This window comes from Ictidomys tridecemlineatus, chromosome 5, assembly GCF_052094955.1.
Source record: "Ictidomys tridecemlineatus isolate mIctTri1 chromosome 5, mIctTri1.hap1, whole genome shotgun sequence".
In the NCBI taxonomy this organism is placed as follows: Eukaryota; Metazoa; Chordata; class Mammalia; order Rodentia; family Sciuridae; genus Ictidomys; species Ictidomys tridecemlineatus.
Window position 1 is genome coordinate 122,961,288 of NC_135481.1, and position 13,798 is coordinate 122,975,085.

Here is a 13,798-nt window from a genome sequence, read left to right on the forward strand (position 1 = left end):
TTATATTACAAAGGAACAGGTGAGCGTAGCTCCACCCATGGGGCTGTAGCAAGACACACCCATGCACAAGACACCTACCCTCGAACCCAAGAAGGGTGGGGAAAGCTCTGCCACATTTCTGCGACTGAGTGCCTCAGCACTCAGCCAGGGAGTGTGACTCAGTCAGGTGCAAGGTGGGTCTCCCACAGACCAGTGTCACGAAGGTGATTGAAAACATTCAATTTGCAAATTTCCTGTGGCCACAATGTGTTGAAATTGGAATTTTAAAACATCTGGTAGCCAATAAATTATTCTGAAACTGTGGATCATTGATTTGTAGACGTGGCAGGCTTGCAGACAGCGCGGAGAGCTGCGGCATCCCAAGGTTGGTAATGTTCCCTGTTGTTTCCTTGTGGTGGCATGAGTGACGAGGTTTCCTGAAGACTCTGTGTGCCTGCTTGTTCACTGCTCAGGAGCTGTGGACAGCTGTTGTGTGCTGCCCTCTGGGATGGGCAGCTGTGATCTTAAGTGGCTGGGTCCTTTTGCCGGTGCCCCTGGCTTTAGTCACTGGGTAGGAATCCATGCATCCTGCAGAGCACAGAGCTGCTGGCTCCACAGCTCCATGTGCACTGATCTTCCTGCCAGTTCAGGATACCTTTTTCTTTGGGGTTGCTGTGACGACTCCTCTGACCTACACTTCAGCTAAGTGTAGATAATAGGCTTCAGAGGAGTTTAATCTGGTTGCCTGCATTTCGTTTCTTTTAATTTGGTCAAGTTTTTTTTTTTCCTAAACCAGGTAGGCTTCAGAGACTTTGACAGGTCTGTGTAGATTGGCTTTGCTTAGGTGAGTCTCTACCAAGTGTGCAAGCTGCCCTAGGAAGCTGTCTTCTGTACACTCAGCCATGTCACCTGCTTTGGAGCTGTGCTCTTTCTCAAGCTAGTCAGGGTATTTCTGCCTTTAATGCTTGGGACAGGTGAACCATAAGAGTGGTTCCTGTGTGGTGCTCAATGTGCAGTTAGAAGCCCTGGAGAGGGTGTGCTGTGGTCACTGTAGTACGCTGTTTAGTGCACAGTTGCTCATGTGCCAAGACTTCTGTACAGGCTTGTAGACAGTGACTGAACCCAGGGGCACCAGCAAAAGGACCCAGCCACTTGCTTACTTTCTGTACATGGCCAAGTTCAACTCTATTTTCTGTACTTGGCCAAGTTCAACTCTTATTTGTTACCTTGACATTGAATATTATGCTTTTATGAATTTAAAGGATGAACTTGACTGGGGACGGCTGAATTATATTCAGATCAAGAGAATTAGAGAGGTAAGTTTTAAGTTCTTTTACTAAATGGACACAGGTAAAACTGGCTTAGCAAATGTTCACTGAGGACTGAGAATGCACAGGGTGGTCCTGACTGCTCTGAGAAGTGGCTCCTCCACCCATCCTATGTCCAGCAAGGCTGCCTTGGTGGCTTCATCCAGACATGGCTGTTGCCTAGGCTCCTGGGTAGGACTCCCTGATGCTTAGTATTAGAGGAACAGATGTGTGATATTATCAGGTGTCCTTTCAGAATTTGTCAGGATAGCATGTGGTCTCTTCATTGTTAACTGACTGACATGACTGAAAGCACTCTAGCTTCTACTGTCATGCCATCCCTGGGTCCTGGGTGCCTGCTTTCTCCTTTGAGTGTGTCCTGTGCTACTGGCCTGTGGTGTGTGTGTGTAGACGTGCATGCACAGGGACTTGCACAGGCACAGTGGGAGTGGATTTTGCTGTTAGGTTTGTGTACCCTTGTGGGATGAGCGTCTTCCAAGCTCAGGGAAGCTAATAGTGCAAACGGGGAATATGTGTCTTTTAAGTTGACAGAACGCACCCATGAAAGCCTCTGCCTTTTTGAGAGAGAAGTTTTTTTAAAAAACAGTATTTTCAGTTTCTCTGGTAGTTGCTGATCCTATCTGGTTGCTCACTTTTTTTTTAAAATATCTTTTTATTTTTTATAGACGGACACAATATCTTTATCTTGTTTTATTTTTTTTTAATGTGATGCCGAGGATCTAACCCAGTGTCTCACATGTGATAGGCAAGTGCTGTACCACTGAACCACCCCCCGATCCCCATTGTGTCTCTTGATTTAACTTTTTTAGTCTTCCAGAGATGAATATTTAATTTATTGATATTTTCTAATTAAAAACATTTAAAGCTATGAATTTGATTATAAGCACAGTTTTGGCCACATCCTGCTGTTCCTGTTCATAATTTCCTGAGTGTTTTCCTCTTTGACTCAGCTCTTTAGAAGAGTTTTTGTATAGTTCCAAGGTAGAAAAAAATTTTGCTAGATATCTTTATATTAATTTCTGATTTTATTGGATTTTAGTCAAAGGAAGTGACTGTCATCACTTCAGGATGATTTCCAGTTGGCTCTAGTGTGTATAATTACGCTCTTGTGGGAGATATCAGGCTGGCATCTGGACGTGCTACCCCTTCAGGGCTCTGAGTTTCTCCTCCCTTCACAGAGATAGTGGTTTTGACTTTCTTCTGTCCTTTCATTACTTTTTTTCCCTTCTTTTTCTTTTTTTGTGTGAATGTGTGCTAGGGGTTGAATCCAGGGCCTTCGGCATGCCAAGTATATACTCTACCTGTAAACTGCCCACAAACCTCCACCAGCCACTTGTAGGGTTGTCCCCTCAGTTGTGTTCATGCCTGTTACTGTATGTTTTTACATTTTGTAACACATTGAGATGATGTTGAGGTGACTGTTGATAGCTCATAGGATTGGAGCTGTGTGTTTTCATACGTGTTCACGTATTTAAATTTTTTTAAAAAAATGCGTTGTGCTCTAGGTTTCCAATTTGGCTGACCTATTATTATTATTTATTTATTGTACTGGAGATTGAACCCGGGGCACTGAGCCACATCCCCAGCCATTTTTAGTTTTTATTTTGAGATAGGTTCTCACTAGGTTGCTTAGGACCTCTCTAATTTGCTTAGGCTGGACTCAAACTTGCAAGGCTCCTGCCTCAGCCTTCTGAGCCACTGGGATTGAAGGTGTGTGCCACCATGCCCAGCTCCCTGTGTGTACATTTAAAGTTTGACATTTTGTATAAAACAGTTTTTGTTACAAGTGGATTTTTTTAATTAAAAAAATTGTTTTTCATTTGGAAGGACTGTTTGACCATTGGTCAGCTGTCTTGTTTTTAGTCACAAAAGCAGAACAGGCTCATGGCAGAGGTTGGGGAAGGAATTGAAGGATTTCAGGTGTGTAGTTGTGGTCACCTGCATACTGGACACTCCCAGGTGAGGCTGGTTTGGGTCTACTGTTGGTGTGCACTAGCTGAGGTAGAGGTACAGGCCGTTTCCTGTTTCCTACTAATGTAGTGTGGCGCATCTCGGGCTTATAGGATGCCTTGCGCAGCTGCAGTGCCTCACCCTGTGGGTGCTGGTGCATTCTGTTGTGCACTTACTCCCTGCTGTTCTTGCTCTGAGGAGCATATGCATGGGAGACACCAGATTTCAATGTGTTTTCTCAGGTGGCTGAATTGTATGAAGAACTGAAAAACAGAATCTCCCAGTTCAATATGTATGTGGATCCTCGGCGGCCCGTCTTAGACCAAGAGTATCCACATAAGCAGCGCTTCATCCTACAGGTGCGCTGGGGCTTCCTGGGAGTCTTTCCCGACTCTTTCTGCTTGCTTGGGTTTGGCTGAGAAGCTCCCATCTCCAGCTGTCAGCACTTCTGCCCTAGCTGAGCTTCAGAGATCTCAGGGCCACCTGTACATGCCTAGATGAATGGAGACTGGGAGCCATTCTCACTTTTCCTTATTTCCCACTTCCTGGCACTGAATTGACAACCCAGACCTGCATCTTCCAGGGCATGTTTGTGTGGAGTACTCAGCTGTCACTGAGTCTGTTGTGGCTTCAGAAAGTGAGAGTGTCTGTGATATCATTGGCACAGGGAGCTGTCCTCTTACCCTGCAGGGACATTTTAACTCTTGGGGCTGTGGGTTCAGATGACTAGCTGTGAGCTGGAACCGTCCTTATAGGGAAGGTAGGGAAGTGGGTCCTGGCAGGTGGAGGGTGCTTCTGCTGTGGTTTTTGAGAGGGGCACTGGCTAATCATGCAGCCTTGGACAGCTGTCTTTGTGGGAATGGGGATGTTTTTCTGGATGTAAAGTTACCAAGAGGCAGGAGAGTCTTCTATGGGTGTGTCCTTACCAAAATGATGCTTTGCAGAGTGCCTTTGAGAGGTGAGTATTAGATGCCAACCTGCTGCCCTCAGTCAGGTGTCCAGATGGGAGGCTGGGAGTCTCATTTATTTGCACACCTGGGAGAGTGGAAGTCAGTGTGGGGCTGGGCTATGTGTGGTGACTGTGCTCAGCTCCCTGCCTTTCCCAGCAGTGCCTCAGCTCCTTTGAAGAAAGGGTGAGTAGAGTGCGTCTGTTGTGGGGAAATAACCAGTGTGTGACTTCTACCTGGTGGGGGAGAGGTCCTGTTTTTATGCAGATGACACCTATCTTTTGCATATTGGGTGGCCCAGAAATGCTGGGGTGAGATTAGAAAACTGGTGAGAATAACTGATGAAGTGTGCAGTTTCTTCATGAAAATGAGCTTCTTTTTCAGGTTGTATTGGCAGGTGCTTTTTATCCAAATTACTTTACTTTTGGACAACCAGATGAAGAGATGGCAGTGAGAGAACTGGCTGGCAAAGACCCAAAGACGACCATCGTGGTGGGTACAGAGGACGAGAGGCTGTCCCTGGGTGTAGACTGAGTCACTGGTTTCCAGCTGGAATTGCCTTTTGGTTGTGGACAGTGCAGAACACGAGCCTTTCCAATTGTTTCTGTCTTGAGGCTTCTGTGTGGATCTTCCCTAGAGTGAATGTTAGCCTTGATTGGCCTTTCAGAGACTTCTGGTCCTTTTTAGCAGATCTGGGCTTGCAAAAAAGCCTGAAGAAATTATGTGTTCATGGCAAATGGTGATTTGATCATTAGCTGTTTAGAAGGATTTGAGGCACTTTTCCTTAAATTTAAGAACATTTTGTTAATTAGCAACTTAAATATTATACAAAATTAAATGTTGATTAGCAGCTTAGTACTGTGATCCCCTGACTTGGATGCCCAACAGAAAGTCTTAGGGAGTGTACACTTACTTATTTTAAAATTCAGATTAGAGGGCCTCTCAAAGTCTGAGCTAGAAGGTATGGCCTAGAAATCAGGATTTAAATAACATGTACTGTAGGTGAATCTAGTGATCAGCCACAGGCACTGACCATTGGGTCAATACTGTGGATTGTTTGCACCCCAGCAGCAGGGTGATGCACAGCTGGAGGGAGGCACTGGAGAACTGGACTTCATTGAGCTCCTTGCTTGGTGTGAGCTGGAGTTGGGCACAGGGTGGGAAGCACTTGGTGAAGAGCAAATGCACACATGGTCACTCCCTGTGTTGGTTCTGGGTATTGCTATGGCACTTGTGCTACTGCTGAGGAAATGAAGGTTCACAAGAGAAGGGCCACTCTACCAGAGCATTAGAAATTCCAGTCTGTGAAGAGCTATAGCTGAGCACTGTGGGGCCCTGGGTGAGGACCAGTGATTTTGTTGTTCATCAGGGATGACTGAGATCTTCTTTTGGCTTCCTCTCTCCCCTTGTCCCCTTTGTGGTGTCCTTCCTTTGGGTCTGCACTCTGGAAGGGCCCTAGGGACAGGACCCTGCCTTAAATGCCTCCTTCTGTCACCAGGCTGCCTTACTCCTCATGCACTCTGGTGGCCAGAACTAACTGTGCATCATAGAAGCTGCATCGTGCCTGGCTTGTCTTAGTTCTTCTGTAAGAAGCCTTGAACTAAATACTTTTTATTCATTCTTCCCTGAGCCTCACAGTGACAATTTTGAGTTAAGGATTTGTCCTAATTTCATGAAGTGGCCATTCTATAACTTGGTTAAGGAGACATAAGCTTCAGGAAAGGATGAGATGGGACAACGTGGCTAAGCCATGCCCTCCCTTGCCTGCTGCCCTCCTGCAGCTGGTGTGGGCCTGAGATCAGGGTTTGGCTTCTGAGCAAGGGCCCATGTAGAGCCAGAGCTAGGAACATGACTGGCCCTGGTGTGCACAGAGGGCATGAAGTGTGGCAGAGCCCTGCAGCAGCTGAGTTTCCTTGAGAGCTCACCTCTGGCTGCTGTGATGAGCATTATTAGTACATTTTTCTCTCATTATTAGTACATTTTTCTTTTGTTAGGTTCCATTTTTCCTTATGTAGAAATACAATGTTTTTAAAAAGATGTGTTTAGCTTGATTATTTTAAGGCAAAATAAAACAGAAGTCAACCAATATGAATTTTCCTATATTAGATTGACCTTTTAAAAAAATATTTACTTTTTAGTTGTAGTTGGACACAAGTACCTTTGTTTTATTTATTTTTATGTGGTACCAAGTATCCAACATAGGGTCTCACACACGCTAGGCAAATGTTCCAATGCTGAGCCACAACCCCAGCCCCAGATTGACCTATTTTTATAATGAAGAATGAGCCTTTAACATATTTTGTTATTTAAACTTAGTTATAGATTAAAAATCATATTAGGCTATTAAATATCATTTGGCTTCCTTTACCCGTAGCATACCCACTATGGGTGAAGGTGGTGACCTGTGTCTGTGAGCTAAGAGATAAGCAGCAGCCTGAAGCTGACAGACTCGGTGACTGCTCCATCAGCCCTCGGTGACAGCTCTAACCACTGCTGTGGTGTTGTGTCTTACAGTTGAAGCACATTCCTCCCTATGGATTCCTTTACTATAAACAACTGCAGTCTCTGTTTAGACAGTGTGGTCAAGTCAAATCCATCGTATTTGATGGTGCAAAGTAAGTAGATGTTTTTGTAATCAATTGCACTTGTGAGGGAGGCATGACATTCTAAGTGTTCAGACTCCAGTTACACATGGACGTGGGTCTTTGTGGGGCTGCTGCAGGTGGCTCTTGGAATGCAGCTTTGCTCTAGCTTGTCAGTAGGGTACATCATTTCTCTTACCTGAGTGGCCTCTTAAAGGGAGCACTGGAATCTGGTAGCATAGATGAGTTTGTGGCACAGTGGGCTTCTCTGCAGGTGCCCTCACTCGAGTGCCTCATCCCCAGATTTTCATGAAATGTCATGAATTTGTTATTTTATAACCACGAGGACACCCTGAACAGAATTTATTTGCTCTTAATTAATTAAAAATATCTTTCCTGAATGATTTTGATCTGTAGTCCTTGCAGAAGCTCAGATTATTTGGCCCTATTTTGTCAGCAGTCAGAAATGAATAGTTGATGGAGTATCACTGGGAGTTTTTATTTTTAATAGGAAATTCGTACATGCAAAAAGACTACTTAGAGTTCTTAAATTCACTAAAATTTTGAACTCAGAAAAGTTCTTTTAGTGTTTCAGTGTTTTAAAATTTTTATTTAATTTGACAAATCTAGTTAATAAGAACACTTTATCTTTGACTAACATCCTGCTAATTGGGTTGAACGTAGCAAATCCATTTTTAATTTAGATTATTCTTTCCAACATTTTAAGTTCCATTTTTGGTGATTAACATATACATTTTCTTTGTAGGCCTGTGAATACTTTCTGAGGCAAAGTCATAATCCTAACAAGCAGACCTTTTTAAGTGTACTTAACAGTCTTACAGGTTTAATGAATTGAACTTAGGGTTTCTGAAGAATCATCATGGGAGAGGCCCAGATTGGAAACCTTGTGTATAGGCCCAGAGTGGGGGCAGTGACCATCTGGGTGGGTGTTGGAGAGTTTGAGACAAGACTTCAAGCAGATGGAGAAGGTGGTAGAACAGGAACGAGTTAGGGCCAAGTGGCTACGGAGAGCACAGGACTGATGAGATCTGCGTGACAACTGTCTTGGCAGGAACTGGCTTTGTGTCAAGTGGCATCAGATGGGCTTGGGGTTCGGGTCAGGCTGGTCTTTTGTCACAGACTGACAAGTGTGAACATGAAGAGATGGGCACTTGGAGACCCTGCATGTCCTGTTCTGAGCTATTCTTTGGAGCCTTACTTAGACTACATGGAGGCAGATGAAGACATGAGAGGAAGCAGTCTGGAGACTGAAGGAGCCATAGCAGAGGCACTGACAGGGTCCACCCAGTGTGTTTGAAATGAAGAGGGGGTGGTAGGTGTAGCTCTTGGACTTGACAGTTGGTTGATTGTGGAGGACAAAGGAGAGAGGAGCTGAGGAGGCTCAGGTTTGGGCTTGGATGTTGAGGGCCCTTGATGCAGCCCTGAGCTCAGGGATGGGGTGGGCTGGGGCAGTAGGAGGTGGGGAGCATGCAGGCTTGTGGAAATGACAGGATGGATGTGCTCCTGGAAGGTTAGAGGCTTGGAAATGTTGTCTAGAGCTTAAAAGAAATCATTTTTAAAGAGGTACTTAGGAGCCTGCTAAAGAAAGGTGATACAGACAATTATGCTTCATTGAGCAGTAGGTAGGCAGACAGTGCATGTGTAGTAGTGACGGGAGTCCCAGGGGCTACTAAGGAGGGCTGAGAGAGAGGAGGGCATGCTGGTGTAAGCAGAGGAGGGGGCTAGGGATGGCATCAGCTTCAGGGAAGCAGGGCATACAGTGACAGGCTGCTGCAGGTTAGCCATCTCAGTCACATACCCACCGATGCTCTGGTTGGCTCAGTGTCCTTCCTCAGCAGCAGGGAGGACATAGGTCTATGACAGCCCACCACTCACTGATGGTATGGCAGAAGGGGTTGTAAGTCTCTTTGCATAGCCATGTGAACACATCCCAGAGCCACTGGGATTACAGGTGTGTGTTACTGCACCCGGCATCTAGTACTTCTTATTGATTAATTAGAATGAAGAGTCACTGGTGTTGTGAGGAGAGATGTACAGTGAGAATTTTTACATTTATGGCATTCATAGCACAGTGTGAACTTGCAGCATGGATGGCTGGCAGGTCCCCTTGCTTCATGCTTGGTTCTCGTCCCTCCAAGGAAGGGGATGGACTGCGGTCCCAAAATACATGAGGGGCCATGGGGGTAGGATGTTCAATCACCATCACTGGGTAATAAACTTAGTAGTTTTTGAAGGGAGATTAAGTTCTCTGAGCTGTGCACCTGTGCTATTTTCTGAATCTGTGTTTTTATGTGTAATAGTTAAAAAAAATCAAACCTGTTATTTTTGTTATTTTGAAAATTAAGATTTCTTGGGGCTAGGGTTGTGGCTTAGTGGTAGAGTGCTTGCCTAGCATGTGTGAGACACTGGGTTCAGTTCTCAGTACTGCAAATAAATAAATAAAATAAAGGTCTACTGGTAGCTAAAAATTATTTTTAAAAAGATTTCTTGGGTGAAATGGTCTTGTGTTATATTATATAAGGATAACACCTGGTTTCAGTGTAATGACTTATCATTGTAATTTTTATAAATTTTCTTTAAATCAATCTAGTTCTTTTTTTGGGGTGGGTAATGGGGATTCAACTCAAGGGCCCTCAACCACTGAGCCACATCCTCAGCCCTATTTTGTATTTTATTTAGAGGCAGGGTCCTACTGAGTTTCTTAGTACCTTGCTTTTACTGAGGCTACCTCAGCCTCCAGAGCCACTGGGATCACGGGTGTGTGTCACTCCACTCTGCATCTAGTACTTCTTATTGATTAATTAGAATGAAGAGTCACTGGTGTTGAGAGGAGAGTTGTGCAGTGAGAATTTTTACATAATTTCTAGATAAATTGTATGTGATTATTTTTACCAGATGCCTGATGAATGTACTTGCTTTATATTTGGGGAGCAGAGCCTTTGTGGAGTTCTCGAGGAATCCGACAGAGAGATTTAAAACCCTTCCTGCAGTGTATATGGCAGTTAAGATGTCCCAGCTGAAAGTGTCGCTGGAGCTCAGTGTACATGCTGCTGAGGAGATCGAAGGGAAGGTGCAAGGAGGGACGGTGTCGAAGCTCAGGAACACCAGGTATTTCTCAAAGACTTTGCCTGGACTCAGGTGCCAGATAATGTTTTCCTAGGGCTGTGCAGCCTGGTGTGTGCTGTAGCTTATGCTGCAGGTTTGGTTTGAATGCTAGTTGCATCACTTCTTTGTGTGTGCTTGGGCGCATTACTTAACCTCTCTATACCTCATGTTTTTTTCTGTTTAAAAGGTATGACACCCATTGTATTAGGCTTTAAGTTTAAGTAGTACAGATTGAACCTAATGTTAATTCCCTTTCTTCCTCTTTAGGCATGTGTATTTCCTTGTGATAGTTCTCTTTTAAGCCAAGTGGAATTTTCTTTGTTTTAGTGGAGAGAGGATGGGACATAGTGGAGGTGCAGTTGGGAGCACTTGTTGCTTGAAGTGCCAGCTGCCAGTGGTGTCCTTCCCTCCAGCCATGTGGTGTGGGCCGGGATTGCTTTATATCCATTGGCTCAGAGTAAGGCTTATGGACCTTCTTAAAACGGCCTCTAGTGTTTGCAATGGTTCCTCCCTGCCACTTGGGCAGGAAGTCCCACCATTTCTCACTGTGACCTTCCTAACTGGTGGAGCTCATTAATGATCTGAGTGCTGGTGAAAGAAGGGGTGTATGTTCGGCTGGTTTCGTCCAGTGCCTGGTGTGTTGGCTGCTGAACACATGGAGACATGGTGGGTTCCATCCTCTGCTTAGAGAATACCACCCTGCTCTATCAGAGTCCACTAGTACCTGAACACCAGTAAAGGAAAAAGAGTGGGATCAGATCTGTCTTATAATTCTTCCCTTCATTTTAGAATACCAGGTATTAGAAAAGGAAAATCTTGGGTTTATTGAATTTGTCTTTCATGTCCCAGATCTTTGGCACTTGCTGTCCTAGTGCCCTAAATGATGAGTGACTTGTCTTGGGCTTCTTGGACAGTTGTGTGTGTGTGTGCTCTAACTCAGCATTGAACCACGCATGGATTCTTAGCTTCTTAAAGTCAAAGCCACTACTGAAGTCACAAGGTAGGAACCATAGCAGGTCCTACTTAGATTTAGAATTTATACCCTTGAAAATAGATATTCTGTAAGAGTCTTGGCTTTTAGAATATATTCCCAGGGTGGTACATAATTATTATGGCATGCACCCCTTCCAGGGTTATTCAGGAAGCCACCAGAAATTGACTTCTATGATGAGATCAAACTCAGGGTCTCTGGCTGTGTTAGCTTTCCATCCCTCTGACAAAGGCCTAAGGTAATTAGCTTCCAAAAGAAAGGTTTATTTTGGCTCATGGTTTTAGCCCACAGTTGCTTGGATCTGGAGGCATAGTACACCATGGCAGGAGCACGTGGTGGAGGAGACCGTTCACCTCATGGTTTCCAGCAACAGAGAGGAGCTGTGCTCAGTGCTCTCCTTCAAGGGCATGCCCTCCCTTAGGGACATAACTTCCTCCAACTATGCCCCACCTCCTAGGGGTTCCACCACCTGCCACAGGAGGGACCAAGCCTTACAGTACATGGACCTTTGAGGGACATTCAAGATCCAAACTATAAGCCAGGTGTGGTGGCAAAGGCCTGTAACCCAGGGACTCAGGAGGCTGAGGCAGGAGGAATGCAAGTTCAAGGCCAGCCTGGGCAACTTAGTGATATCTTGTCTCAAAAAAAACAAACAAAAAAAGCGACTAGGGATGTAGCTCAGTGGTAGAGCACCCCTGGGCTCTATCTCTAGTACTCCCCGCCCCAAGATCAAAACTATAGTGCTGGCTTAGATATTTTTTTAAAATGTTCTTTTCTTGTAAAATATAGGAATAGGTGAAGTGAAAACATTTTGAGGGACACTTGATTTTTATGTATTTTCACAACACATGTGTTGTGTAGGGTGAATGTGGACTTCCAGAAGCAGACAGTGGACCCCATGCAAGTCTCCTTCAGCACCCTGGACAGGTCCCAGACAGTGGCAGATCTCCTTCTGACTATTGATGTCACAGAGGTAAGCACAGTGTGATGAGTCATGAGAGCTTCTCTCCTTAGAACCCACAGATACCATGTGTGTACAGGAAGTAAGTTCACACTTGACTGTACACCTTCATCATCTAGTGACTGTGGCCAAGCTTGAATTACTCTTCTTATTAAATTGGAATGTGGCTAAGATGGAAAGTGAAGCAAATATAAACAGACATTTAAAAAGACACATTAAAATATTAATTGGCATGATGATATATGCTTGTATAATTCAGTTTATATTCACAAAATAGGTTGGCAACAGTATTATTTGGGTATATTTTGCCTCTTTAAAAAAAAATTCCAGTCAGGCATGGCGACACGTGCTTGTAATTCCAGGGACTCGGGAAGCTGAGTCAGGAGGAAGGCAAGTTCAAGGCCTGCAACTTAGTAAGACTATGTCTAAAAGGACTGGGGAGGTAGCTCAGTGGCAGAGAGCCCCTGGTTTCAATCCCCAGTACAGAAATAAATAATAAATGAAAAATAAAATTTCAGTTAAAATACTTGCATGCTTCCTGGCCAGTCTACAGCCACTCCTCGCTGGGAAATTCCACATGGAAGTCTGGATTCCAGCCAGACTGGAACACTAGTGGTCATGGGCCCTCATGGTTTGTGGCAGCAGTGGTGGACATTGTGTAGCCGTGCCCTTTGACAGAGGTCCACCTGCTGCTACTCAGCTGGTGGGCTGTGCACCTGCCAGGTGAGCCTGGGGGCATCCAAGGCCTGTGTGTGGCTTCTCCTCTGGATGACCTGGAGACAAAGGGATACTCCTCTTGTGTGGCCTCCCAGAGCCCTGAGTAGTTGGGCATGCTGGAAAGTCTTGTGCCTCCAAGAGCAGCTGTGTCACACACATTTCTTCACTGCAGATAGCCAGAACCCTTCTTATTTCCTTATAAACCCATGGAGAGCACATGAACCCAGGAGTGCTGGGAGGTACCTGCTGCACTTTCCAGGCTTCACCTCTGCCCTCCCTGCTTTCCAGGTGGTGGAAGTGGGCCACTTCTGGGGGTACAGGACTGATGAAAAGAGTGCAGAGCTTCTGAGAAAGCTGACTGCTGAGATGAACCAGCTAGAGTTGGCACCCCTGCCCGCTCACCCGCACCCGGACTTGGTCTGTCTCGCACCCTTTGCAGATTTTGATAAGGAAAACTACTTTAGAGCTCAAATCCTTTATGTTTCTGGAAATTCTGCTGAGGTACGTTTTTTCATAACAAATCACTCAAAGGGAAAAGAGATAGTCTATAAACTACTTTGTAAGCTTATCTGGTAATTACAGGTGGAAATTACATGGGAAATCATTACAACCAGAACAGATTGCTCTGGGTATTCTGTGATTAGAGAATTAGAGAAGACCACTGTGCTGCTAGCATCAAGTCAGATGATGTTGTGGACACTGTGTCTGAGCATTTGCTTTCTTTATCTTGTAGGTGTTCTTTGTAGACTATGGCAATAGGTCTCATGTAGACCTAGATCTTCTAATGGAGATTCCCTGTCAGTTTCTTGAGCTTCCATTCCAGGTAAGGTAGAGAAGATTCTGAGGCATGAATACTGAATGCTAGAGGGCTCTTGCTGGAGGTCATGGGGCCCCTGCCCTTCAGCTTACCATAGGGTAGCCACAGCCCAGAGTGGGGAAGAAACTTGTGTCATACTAGCCAAACCTGATTTCTACTCACAAAAGGTCCAACACCATAGGTGTTTTTGCCATTATTGTTTTTGGAGTGAGTTAATATATATGGAGGATCTCAAGCTGAGCAAAGAAACATGTTGTTGTAATTGAGTGGTGTATGCTAAGGCTTCTGTTGGCACCAGGCAGAGTGTAAGGGGGCCATCTGTGTGAGTGCAGTCTCAATCACTCCACACTTCTGCTGGTGGTGAAAGCAGAGCCGAGTTTTTTTCAGCTGGGAAAGCCTG

At 45.0% G+C, this 13,798-nt stretch overlaps 1 protein-coding gene across 5 annotated transcripts in view; it reads left to right on the forward strand.

The window, feature by feature from the left end:
• Nucleotides 1-13,798, forward strand: part of Tdrd9 (tudor domain containing 9) — a 96,503-nt gene that overhangs the window by 61,017 nt on the left and 21,688 nt on the right. For 4 of the 5 annotated variants that reach the window (XM_040275028.2, XM_021732758.3, XM_040275026.2 and 1 more), the window contains 9 exons: nt 320-364; nt 1,242-1,295; nt 3,500-3,616; nt 4,589-4,696; nt 6,719-6,819; nt 9,703-9,915; nt 11,765-11,876; nt 12,870-13,082; nt 13,315-13,404. In XM_040275028.2, coding sequence (XP_040130962.1) covers nt 320-364; nt 1,242-1,295; nt 3,500-3,616; nt 4,589-4,696; nt 6,719-6,819; nt 9,703-9,915; nt 11,765-11,876; nt 12,870-13,082; nt 13,315-13,404 — 1,053 coding nt within the window. The remainder of the gene's footprint in view (nt 1-319; nt 365-1,241; nt 1,296-3,499; nt 3,617-4,588; nt 4,697-6,718; nt 6,820-9,702; nt 9,916-11,764; nt 11,877-12,869; nt 13,083-13,314; nt 13,405-13,798) is intronic. The other variant, XM_021732759.3, reaches the window with a different exon arrangement.